The sequence below is a fragment of the Tripterygium wilfordii genome, chromosome 23 (assembly GCF_013401445.1).
Source record: "Tripterygium wilfordii isolate XIE 37 chromosome 23, ASM1340144v1, whole genome shotgun sequence".
Classification (NCBI taxonomy): domain Eukaryota; kingdom Viridiplantae; phylum Streptophyta; class Magnoliopsida; order Celastrales; family Celastraceae; genus Tripterygium; species Tripterygium wilfordii.
This window is the reverse complement of record NC_052254.1, coordinates 10,868,334-10,880,512: the sequence shown is the minus strand read 5'-3', so window position 1 is coordinate 10,880,512 and position 12,179 is coordinate 10,868,334. Positions and strand designations below refer to the sequence as shown.

Here is a 12,179-nt window from a genome sequence, read left to right as displayed (position 1 = left end):
ATATTCCGCCTGAAGGGATGGGGCACAACAAAGCTTTGCATATTTCCGCCATGTGCCGTGGAAAGGAATTAGCAAGTATCCTGGTGGACAATGGGTCATCCCTCAATATTTTACCAAAGGAGACTTTTGAGAAGCTACCAATTGACAGATCTTATCTAAGACAAGTACCAATGGTAGTGAGAGCATTCGACGGAACACGTAGAGAGATTATGGGAGAAATTGAAATACCTTTACAGGTTGCAAGTGTAATGTTCAATGTGCCGTTTGTGGTAATGGATATCTCACCAACCTATAGTTGCCTGTTGGGACGCCCTTGGATTCACTCTGCGGGAGCTGTTCCATCATCGTTGCACCAAATGCTCAAATTTGTTTATGATGGAAGGGTTTACATAGTAAAGGGTCAGTCAGAATGGATGGTTGCCAGCTTGTCTAATAGTTCTCCTATTGATGCTCCGACAGAGGGGATTCAGAGTTCATTCCAATCTTTCGAAATTGCTAGTGCTAGCTACGGGAAGGAAGGACTTTCTCCCCTAAAGCCACAAATATCAAAGGTTACGAAGAATGTAGCAAAATTTATGTTGAAAAAGGGGTTTCGCCCAGGAGAAGGACTCGGTAAGAATCGACAGGGAATTAAGAAGCCAGTAGAAATGGTGAAACATCCAGAACGCTGGGGTTTGGGTTATAAGCCAACTAGGGTTGATAGAAATCGTGTGCAAGCAGAAAAACAGGCGAAGAGGCTTGCCCGTCTGGAAGGAAAGGAATTGGAAGTTGAAAAGAAACCGATTCCCTGGCTTTATGACAGTTTTGTGTATGGAGGGATGCAAAACAAGATAAGTTTGACTGACACTGGGGCAGTTTTTGGAAAACTGTCATTTCAAAACTCGACTGGTGTAACTAGGGCGATTTTGGCAAATATATGTGATCATTTTGAAAAATTCCAAGTTGCTGTGGTGGAAGGGGAACAGAGTTCAGCTGCTAGACCTTGCTTTGTCATCTCGCGTCCTTCAAATTTCAAACTTAGCAACTGGACCAGTTTGGAGCTCCCAGTATCTCTCAAGAACCTGCAAGAGTAATCCCGAGTGCACTGTTGGGTCTAAATTAACCTTACTAGCAAGTGTACTAGTCGGCGACTACAGCACAATGATAAGCAAGGGTCGAATCCACAGGGACGGTGTTATGTTTAATCCAAATGTCTATTTGTATGTATATATGGACAATGCAATCAAAAGTAAAATTCAACTCAAGATTGTTTGGTTTGGTAATTAAACTAAAACAAGCAAAGAGCAAAGTGTTTTTGGTATTTTCTTAGAATTAGGATGCAACTAATGCAAATGAGATGATTTAACAAATATGAGATGAACACCAAGGCTTCGGAATCCCCCTTGGGAAATGACTTGGAATGACATAAATTCACACACATATTTGCTAATTCGGGCATAACGAATCCGTACCTAAGTCGGTTTTAGCGCACTTAAGCCAAATCTCCCTAAAATCGATTACTAGCCATCTTATTGGTCTAGGTCGGATATTCCTAAATACATTCTAGCCATCTTATTGGTCTAAACATGCATAGGAATTTATGGAGTTCTATGGAGATTAGGATTCATACAAAATTGTCACCTAATTAAAGGGAGACACATTCATAATCAAGTGTTTCAAGAAGCATAATCTACTTGACATATTATTGTCTAAGCAAATTCTCCAAACAATTTCATCCAAAAACCTAAAGTGTTGGCCAAACACCACAAGCATGAAGAAATTGCAATCAAACATAGAAACACAAGATTTATACCCAAATCAACTCATATATATGTAAATCAAGTCATAAACAAAGTCATCAAACCCAAGGCTTCATCCTAGCCTTGGCACAAGAGATTTAGTTACACATAATGAGAGAAAAACACAAAAGGAGAGATGAGAAAATCATGAATAAACCCAATTAGTTGAGTAGATCCAAGTTGAGCTGAAGAATCTCTCCTCCTAGCTCCAAGAATCGCCTTCCCCCTCTGGTTTCGCTCCCCAGAAAATCAGTTCTAGGTTCAAAAGTGTCCTGCGGCTCGGCAAGTTCGCGAATTAAAACATCCCAAAAAACTGTCTTGTGCGCCTAGGCGCGTTGTATTCACGCCTAGGCGCACCACGCCTAGGCGCACGCCTAGGCGCACGCCTAGGCGCAATCCTAGGCGTGCACAACTTCAAATTCACGCCCCAACTCGCTGGACTGGGCGTGCACAAGTGATACTGGGCGTGCACAAATATTGCGCCTAGGCGTGGAATGCTTCCAAAATCTCCATACGACGTCCGATTTGCACGATTTTAGCGTCTACGGAAAGCTTGAGATGTCTAGTTTCCAATGCCTTTTATTTCGCTTGATTCCGATAACGTGACAAAAAGTTATAAGTATTTGAACACACGAAGGTCGGTGGACATTTTCTTCAGTTCAGCCCTTTTTTCATCACTTTTCATCCAAACCGCAATCAACCTATCAAAAAATACAAATCAAAACATAAATACACTCATTATTTATTTAAATGAAGCTTAAGAGGGGGAGATTCCTACCAAAAACAATAAGTATTATCACACCTATCAAACACCCCACACTTAAACCTTACTTGTCCTCAAGTAAAACTAGATTAAGTACATGTACCACTAACATCTTAACTCACTAACGCAGGAATCGCGGTTGCATTTAGCATATGCAACAAGCCTTTAAACCCCTAGGTGTCCCTAGTGGAGGAGTTGTGTCTCCTGAGGGCTTACAAGAACGACACCCACAAACGTTTCAGTCCCAAGATATCAAACACCCCACACTTCATCCGCATGATATACTCATGGAAAATTTTCAGCCTACTCAATTAAATATATTTTTTTTTTTAGATGGCATGCAGTGCTAAGAGGAAATGCATAAAAATGTGGCTTCCAAGAGTTTATACATGCTAAACATAGTCACATTCCAAGAATCCCAAGAACAACCAAACAATGATACCAAGGCACATTTATTTATATACATACTACTCTGTCTAAAGGTTTTCTCTTTTTTTTTTTTATCTAGAACCGTGCAATGCTCACTCCATTAAACTTTCTAGTCAACCCATGTAGCGAGTTCTCAACCAATGACTCCCAACCAGTAGGTTTAGGGCATTAGGTGACAAAGCACCCCTCGGATCAATTTCTCGAGTTGACAAGGTTTCGAAGTTAAGCAGGCCTAGTATGTTCATCATGACTGCCTCACCTTTTTACGCGAAACTCAAGTTGGTTAGACAAGAGCCCCGGTTACTCAGCAAAAACACATGAGCGGAACATGATTTTCATCATTTTCAAGCTTTTTTTTTTTTTTTTTTTTTTTTTTTTTTTTTTTTTTTTTTTACTTGTATACAAATAACTAGTGCCAATGATATTACTGAAATGATGTTCTAGCTCATCTAAGAGAAAATCCACATTCAACACATATATCCAACCAAGTCATACCCCACTACATTTCAATGCAAGTGAATCAATTTCGTAAATAATCAAGTAGGCATCAATGATTCCTCAAGCATATAAGGGGACAAGATGGGTTCGCAACTTAAATATGAAACATAAGGGAGTCCATCCACGCACAGATTAACAGAAAATAAGAGGGCATCATCCATAGTACTTGACCTTAATAACAGCAGCATAAAATAAGACTACCCAACCACCCCACTGTTAGAACAAGCTTTGTCCTCAAAGCATAAGAGAGGAATAATCGGGACAAAATAAAATGGATGACAAGCGTAGAACAATACAACCTGCAGGGGAAACTACTGAGTGGGTCCACCAGAGGTCTTGCGGCGAACATAAGTGAGATTTTTGTCGCGCCGCATCTCCTGGAGCATGGATAGGACATCAGTAATCTGCTGACCCTGAGTCTGGAACTGCTGCTGGACATACTCAGCATGAGACTGGAAAGTGTGCTCAAGACGAGTCAGCTGGTCGCTCATCTCCTTGATCCGAGTATCATGATCAGCAGCATCGGCATCACTCGGAGCGGTATCCTCCTCCTCGCCATCCTCGTCCTCCTCCGCAAACTGCTGCACACCCGGAGCATATCGAGCTCTCCCAGCAGGGGCAGAGCGAATACGAGCTATACTAATACGCCAGTTGCTCAAATCATACGCCTCCATGGGAAGAGAGACAGACTGCAGAGTCAGAGGTAGCACCTGGAGATATGTCAGCAAGCGAGTGATGATCCGCGGCAGAAAGAGCCTCTTCACCTTGACTTTGGTGTCCTCCACGCTCCTACGGATAGCCAAAAAGGACTGAATATAATAGTGGCCAAGATCAAACCAAGTACCAGTCCAGATACAATAAAGAATCTCCAAGGCCTCCTCCCTCCTCTCACTCTGGTGCCCAGTTGGCCATAAGTTACCATGCACTAGCCGGTCCACAAGATACATAACCTGCGGAAGAGCAGATTTCCGAACAAATTTTCCCCGCCGACCAGTAAAATGTTGGACCATCCACTCATGATCCTCCAGCTGGGCAGAAGGAATAGGTGGCTGGAAACCACTATCAGGAGGCTGGGAAGTAGGATGTCCAATACTGGCACTAACATCAGCAGCAGAAAAAGTAATCATCCCGGAAGGCAATATAGCTTGGTAGAGGCCAGGCCCTGTTGCTTCCACGGTGCGATAGAATGCACGCACCAGGCTTGGATAGACCGGAACATCAGCAGCAGAAGAAACATCCGGGGTAGCAATGAAAGAACAAAAGTGGCGGAGCCGGCCGAAAGGCTCACTTCTTACCCCAACCTTGTTCAACAGATCAGCAGATAAATATACCTCCGGCACAAGAGTAGCAATGTCAAAGTAATCAATGGCAGCTCCAGAAGTAGACCCCTCTGTTGCAGGAGGTGGCTGAGGTGTTGTGAACCGAGAAGTGCGCTTCTTGCGCATGGATGCCACTAGCTTTTGACGCGGCATAATTACTGCAAAAGCAATGTAAAACAATTAAGAATAGCAGGGATAATCATTAACGCAATACTGCACAGAAAGATGACAAAAGATGGTATGAGATAAGACCAACTCACGCCTAGGCGTGAGTGAACCACGCCTAGGCGAACTCACGCCTAGGCGTGAGTGAACCACGCCTAGGCGAACTCACGCCTAGGCGAACTCACGCCTAGGCGTGAGTGAACCACGCCTAGGCGAACTCACGCCTAGGCGTGAGGGAACCACGCCTAGGCGTGGTCCCTTCTTCCCCAACACGCACGGGTTGCCATGGCAACCCGAGCTTCAAGCACCAAATCCCACACTTTGTACACAAAAACAGCAGATCAGGCAACCAATATGTCCTACATGACTCAGAATGAGAGAATCAACCAAGATATCCCATACTTTAGCCCTAAACTTCCAAAAATTAGGAGATGCCATTGCCAAACTTTGCAATTCTCTCACTTCAATTCTTGCTTGGAATAGAGCAAGCATAGAGAAACTATTACATACCTGATGCGCTTAGATTGTCGCTTAGGCGAGGATTGGAGAGGTGCGCCTAGGCACGCGGTAGAGAGAAAGCTCGGCGTGGGTATGTGACTGTGTACAGATTGTGTGGTATATAATGAAGAGTTTTTTTTTTTTTTTTTTTTTTTTTTTTTAAATAGACACGCCCAGGCGTGGATTGTCCACGCCTAGGCGTGGTGATAAGTTGCGCCTAGGCGTGGATATGCACGCCTAGGCGTGGTCTGGCTGTAACATATTGCCCAGAAATTTCAATTTTCCTGCAGCCAGATTTCAGCACATGCAAACTAACATCCACACAAAATTTTTGCCAATAAAAATAGAATGATAAAGAAGAAAAGGATACACAAAAGGATATACTGCATTGGGTTGCCTCCCAAATAGCGCTAAGTTTAATGTCTTCAGCCAGACGTGGCGGTGCTAAGATCTTCAAAGGGATGGAGGATCTTCCAAGCGTAACTTGTACTTTTCCATATCAAAAGAGGTCTCAAAATAGGGCTTGAGGCGGTGACCATTTACTTGCTGCTCAAAACTTGTGCGAGGGTCCTTGATAAATACAGAGCCATAAGGAAGAACTTTAATCACCTCATACGGACCACTCCACCTTGATCGAAGCTTTCCCGGAAAAAATCGAAGGCGAGCATTATACAGCAAGACTTTTTGACCTGCTTCAAATACCTTCCTTGAGATATGTTTATCATGAAAGAGTTTGGTCTTTTCCTTGTAGATTTTAGCATTCTCATAGGAGTCATTCCGCAGCTCATCAAGCTCATTAAGTTGGAGCTTCCTCATATTGCCAGCTTCCTGGAGATCAAAGTTCAAAACCTTGATTGCCCAGTATGCTCGATGTTGCAGCTCTACCGGTAAATGACAAGGCTTCCCAAAGACTAACCGGTAAGGAGACATGCCAATAGGAGTCTTAAAAGCAGTCCGATAAGCCCAAAGAGCATCATTAAGCTTAATACTCCAGTCCTTTCTACTAGAAGAAACCGTCTTCTCAAGAATATGTTTGATCTCCCGGTTCGATATCTCCACCTGGCCACTCGTTTGCGGGTGGTAAGGTGTAGCAACCTTGTGAGTTACCCCACATTTTTTCATCAACTTCTCAAAGTACTTGTTGCAAAAATGCGATCCACCATCACTAATAATAGCTCTTGGAGTTCCAAACCTTGCAAAGATCATATTTTTCAAGAAATGCAAAACCACACCATGATCATTGGTTTTGCACGGTAGAGCTTCAACCCATTTACTCACATAATCAACCGCCACCAAAATATATAGATTTCCATGGGAATTGGGGAATGGACCCATGAAGTCAATCCCCCACACATCAAATAGCTCAATAGTCAATATGTTGTTCAATGGCATTTGATCTCTTGCTGAAATATTCCCGGTTCGTTGGCATCGATCACACGTCAAACAGAAAGAATGAGCATCTTTGAACAGAGAGGGCCAATAAAATCCACATTGAAGTACCTTGGCAGAAGTTTTCTTCCCCCCAAAATGCCCTCCACACACATGAGAGTGGCAAAAGTGAAGAACACTTTCTTGCTCATTAACCGGAATACATCGTCTGATAATCTGATCAGGACAACATCTGAATAAATAAGGATCATCCCAATAGTAATATTTGATGGAGGATAGAAACTTGTTTTTCTCATGTGTGGTCATACCCGGAGGTAACTTCCGGCTTACCAGATAATTAACGATATCTGCATACCAAGGAACTTCCTCGACCTCAAATAAATGCTCATCTGGAAAGGTCTCATTGAAATCCATATCTCTTTCACCGTTTTCCTTGATAGCGAGCCGAGAGAGATGATCAGCAACTACATTCTCACACCCCTTTTTATCCCGAATCTCCAAATCAAACTCTTGGAGAAGCAGTACCCAACGAATGAGCCGTGGCTTGGAGTCTTTCTTTGACAATAAATACCGCAATGCTGCATGGTCAGAGTAGACAATCACTTTAGAGCATGCTAAATATTGACGAAACTTGTCCAAGGCAAAAACAATAGCCAACAACTCTTTCTCGGTGGTGGTATAATTGACTTGAGCATCATTGAGTGTTTGGCTTGAATAATATATAACATGAGACTTCTTGTCAACTCGTTGACAAAGCACTGCTCCAATGGCAAAGTCAGAAGCATCGCACATAATTTCAAATGGCAAAGAAAAATCTGGAGGCATCATAATTGGAGCGGTAGTAAGTTTCTCTTTCAACAAATCGAATGCCCTCATACAAGCTTCATCGAATAGAAAAACTGCATCTTTGGCCAAAAGGTTGCATAAAGGCCTAGCAATTTTAGAAAAATCTTGAATGAACCTCCTATAGAACCCTGCATGTCCCAGAAAAGAACGAATTCCTTTCACATTAATCGGAGGAGGAAGCTTCGATATAAGCTCTATCTTTGCCGGATCAACTTCAATCCCATTTTTGGAGATAATATGCCCCAACACATTTCCTCGTTGCACCATAAAGTGGCATTTTTCCCAATTTAGCACCAAATTGGTTTCTTCACATCTCCTCAACACAATAGATAGATTTTGAAGGCAATTGTCAAAACTTGACCCAAAGACAGAAAAATCATCCATAAATATCTCAATAAAACGCTCCACCATGTCAGAGAAGATGCTTATCATGCAACGCTGAAATGTTGCAGGAGCATTGCATAAGCCAAAAGGCATCCGACGGTAAGCAAATGTTCCAAATGGACAAGTGAAAGTAGTCTTGTCTTGATCTTCGGGAGCAATGGCAATTTGGTTATAACCAGAATAACCATCCAGGAAGCAATAATACTCATGCCCTGCCAGTCTCTCAAGCATCTGATCAATAAAAGGTAATGGGAAGTGATCTTTTCGGGTAGCTAAATTCAGTTTCCGATAATCAATACAAACTCGCCATCCCGTGACCTTCCGAGTAGGAATAAGCACATTGTTCTCATTAGCTTCGACAGTAATCCCAGATTTCTTCGGCACAAGATGGACTGGACTCACCCATTTGGAATCAGAAATAGGATAAATAACGCCAACATCCAAGAGCTTCAAAATCTCACTCCGGACAACTTCTTTCATGTTTGGATTTAATCTTCTTTGTCCCTCTCTAGTGGCTTTAGTTCCGTCCTCCATCAAAATGCGATGCATGCACACAGAGGGGCTAATGCCACGAATATCCGCAATGGTCCACCCAATTGCACTCTTGTATTCCCTGAGAACACGGAGCAATTTCTCTTCTTCCAAGAGAGAAAGATTAGAAGAAATAATAACAGGAAGAGTTTTAGAGTTACCTAAGAATGCATATCGCAAATGTGCGGGCAAAGGCTTCAACTCTAGCTCTGGCGGACTCACTATAGATGGTACTAGCTTCTCAAGATTTGGAGAGTCCCTCAAATTTTCAAAGGTCGGACGCCACTTGTGTTGATAACTAGGAGAAGCCTCAAACATGTTTACAACTTCTTGAGTATCATTGTCCAGAGTCCTCTCAATATCTCCCACTAGAAAAGCTTCCAAAGCAATGGTTTTATCATTTCTATGCAGCTCCATGTCGACTCTTCTATCCACCACATCCACCCAAAAACAAGTCTTTGAATCATTAGAATGTCTCATGGCCTCAAAGAGCCGAAACTGAATAGTTTTATCAAAGACTGTCATAGTGAGAACTCCCATCTTGACATCAATGATGGTGTTGGTGGTTGCCATAAAACCGCGGCCTAGAATGATTGGTACATCTTTTCCCGGATTAGGTTCACCCTCCATATCAAGCACTAGAAAATCCACCGGAATAACAAACTCTCCCACCTTCACTAGAACATCTTCAACTAGCCCAAAAGGATGCACTAAAGAGCGATCCGCTAATTGGAGAGTGACTGGTGTTGGTTTCAACTCACCGATCTTCAATGTAGTGTAAACAGAATAAGGCATGATATTCACACTCGCACCAAGATCCATCAAGGCTTTTTCAATTTCTTTCTCTCCAATAATACAAGGAATGGTAAAGCTACCCGGATCTTTTAATTTGGGTGGGAGCTTCTTTTGTAAAATAGCACTTGTCTCTTCGGAGAGAAATACTTCTTCATGATCACCAATCTTTCTTTTGTTAGTGCACAACTCCTTCAAAAATTTTGCATATGCGGGAATAGACTTAATTGCCTCAATAAGTGGAATATTAATCTCTACTTTCTTCAAAACTTCAAAAATGTCCCGATTATACTTGTGTTTTTTAGCCGGTGCAAGACGAGATGGAAAAGGCACTGTTGGAATAACCTCTTCTTCCGGCTTTTCCTTCTCAACATGAGGTGTGGTGGGAGCACTCGGTACCACCACTGTAGGTTCATCATGACTCTCACCATCAAGCCCTTTATATTCAATCTTGTTGTCCACCTTTTTCCCACTTCGCAAGACAGTAATAGCATTAGCATCTTCATGCTGTTTAGGATTTACCTCAGGTTGACTTGGAAGCTTTCCCGGTTGTCTTTCACTCAAAGCCTGAGCAAGTTGTCCTACTTGCATTTCAAGCTTTGCGATGGACTGAGTATTGCTGGAAACAGTTTGTTGCAACTGAGTCATTGAATTGCTCATCTCTGCTTGGGAATGCTGCATTGTGACTTGTGATTGAGCAAGTTGGGTGATAAGGTCCTCCATAGCAGACTTCTTTGCATCTTGAGAAGGTGGTCCTTGTCGTGGAGCTTGCCAAGGTCTGGGCCCTTGATTGAAATTCTGGGATGAAGCATAGGAGAAATTTGGGTGATTCTTCCATCCTGGGTTATATGTGTGAGAAAATGGATCATTCTGCTGCCTATGAAAAGGTTGAACTGCATTAACTTCAGCTTCAGGAAATGTCCCACTTCTAGAACATACATGAGTAGGATGATCGGTGCCTCCACAAATGCCACAAGGCTCCAAATTTCTGCTCAGCAAAGTTACTACCGCATCCAATTTCCTAGCCACAGACGCCATCTCTGAATTTGAAGCACTAGCCTCATAAACCATATGTCTAGGAGCATCAAGATCACGATTATCCCATTGTGAGGAATTTGCTACCACAGTCTCAATAATTTCATTGGCTTCAGTCGGTTCCTTAGCCATAATATTTCCTCCAGCAGCTGCATCTAACCTATGGCGGCATTCATCAGCCAGATGTTGGTAAAAGTATGATATAATCTGCCATGGCAAGAATTGATGATGTGGGCAACCAATCAATAAAGTTTTATATCGCTCCCAAGCCTTAAAAAGTGGTTCTCCCTTGTTCTGTCTGAAATGGAAAATCTGATCCCGAAGCCTCTGTGTCCTTGATTGAGTATAGAACTTCTGAATAAACTTAGCAGAAAGTTGATCCCAAGAAGTGATAGAATTTGGTGGCAAAGTCTTGAACCAGATCTTAGCACTTTCCTTAAGAGAAAAAGGAAAAAGCTTCAACCGTATGAATTCTTCAGATATGCCTTGAATTTTTTGAGTGCCACAAATTTCCAGAAAATTATCAATGTGATCACTAGCATCTTGATTTTCCGCTCCTGAGAATGATGGGAGCATGTTAATCACATGACATTTAAGCTCATAAGATAGATTTGGCGGAATGGTTGGTAATATGATGCAAGATTGTCTAGTAGAGAATTGTGGCATAGAGTAGTCCATGATTGTGACCGGAGCATTTGCATTGTTGGCATTATTGCCAACTTCCTCACGATTCTCAGCCATGCTCTCCTGTTCAGAATGTTCTCCCAAAATGTTGTCACTAGATGAACTAGAGCTGGATATAGGAGGAGAGATAGAACGAGTGGAAGATTTCTCCTCAAGAAAATCCTTGTCTTTCTTGTTCCTTCGTGCACGTTCCAAGTCTAGATCGACAGGAAGAATTTCTGTATCTTGAGAACGCCTTCCTTGCATGAACTACAAACAAGAAAGAAAAGTATAAGGATCACTAATTATCAAGTAAGAAAGAGCTAAACTAAGTATGTAAGTATCTATGTATATAAACAAGAATGGATCAAATATAAGCAACCGTCCCCGGCAACGGCGCCATAAACTTGTTGGGTCTAAATTAACCTTACTAGCAAGTGTACTAGTCGGCGACTACAGCACAATGATAAGCAAGGGTCGAATCCACAGGGACGGTGTTATGTTTAATCCAAATGTCTATTTGTATGTATATATGGACAATGCAATCAAAAGTAAAATTCAACTCAAGATTGTTTGGTTTGGTAATTAAACTAAAACAAGCAAAGAGCAAAGTGTTTTTGGTATTTTCTTAGAATTAGGATGCAACTAATGCAAATGAGATGATTTAACAAATATGAGATGAACACCAAGGCTTCGGAATCCCCCTTGGGAAATGACTTGGAATGACATAAATTCACACACATATTTGCTAATTCGGGCATAACGAATCCGTACCTAAGTCGGTTTTAGCGCACTTAAGCCAAATCTCCCTAAAATCGATTACTAGCCATCTTATTGGTCTAGGTCGGATATTCCTAAATACATTCTAGCCATCTTATTGGTCTAAACATGCATAGGAATTTATGGAGTTCTATGGAGATTAGGATTCATACAAAATTGTCACCTAATTAAAGGGAGACACATTCATAATCAAGTGTTTCAAGAAGCATAATCTACTTGACATATTATTGTCTAAGCAAATTCTCCAAACAATTTCATCCAAAAACCTAAAGTGTTGGCCAAACACCACAAGCATGAAGAAATTGCAAT

The 12,179-nt window shown here is 42.0% G+C and overlaps 1 protein-coding gene and 1 non-coding gene across 2 annotated transcripts; one reads left to right on the top strand and one right to left on the bottom strand.

The window, feature by feature from the left end:
* Positions 1–3,470: 3,470 nt before the first annotated feature.
* Positions 3,471–5,577, bottom strand: LOC119993755. The gene is made up of 2 exons (XM_038840979.1): positions 5,463–5,577; positions 3,471–4,945 (listed from the first exon to the last, which is right to left on the bottom strand). The coding sequence occupies exon 2, from the start codon at positions 4,938–4,940 to the stop codon at positions 3,780–3,782; it is 1,161 nt and encodes a 386-aa protein (XP_038696907.1). The 5' UTR covers positions 4,941–4,945; positions 5,463–5,577; the 3' UTR covers positions 3,471–3,779.
* Positions 5,578–10,647: 5,070 nt separating this feature from the next.
* LOC119993897 lies at positions 10,648–10,754 on the top strand. Its single transcript, XR_005466592.1, has one exon. It is a non-coding gene; the product is annotated as a small nucleolar RNA R71 (small nucleolar RNA).
* Positions 10,755–12,179: the final 1,425 nt, after the last annotated feature.

What these genes read in the sequence shown, in the direction of transcription:
- LOC119993755 (XM_038840979.1), bottom strand. Translation starts at nt 4,940, where the DNA reads ATGCCGCGTCAAAAGCTAGTGGCATCCATGCGCAAGAAGCGCACTTCT.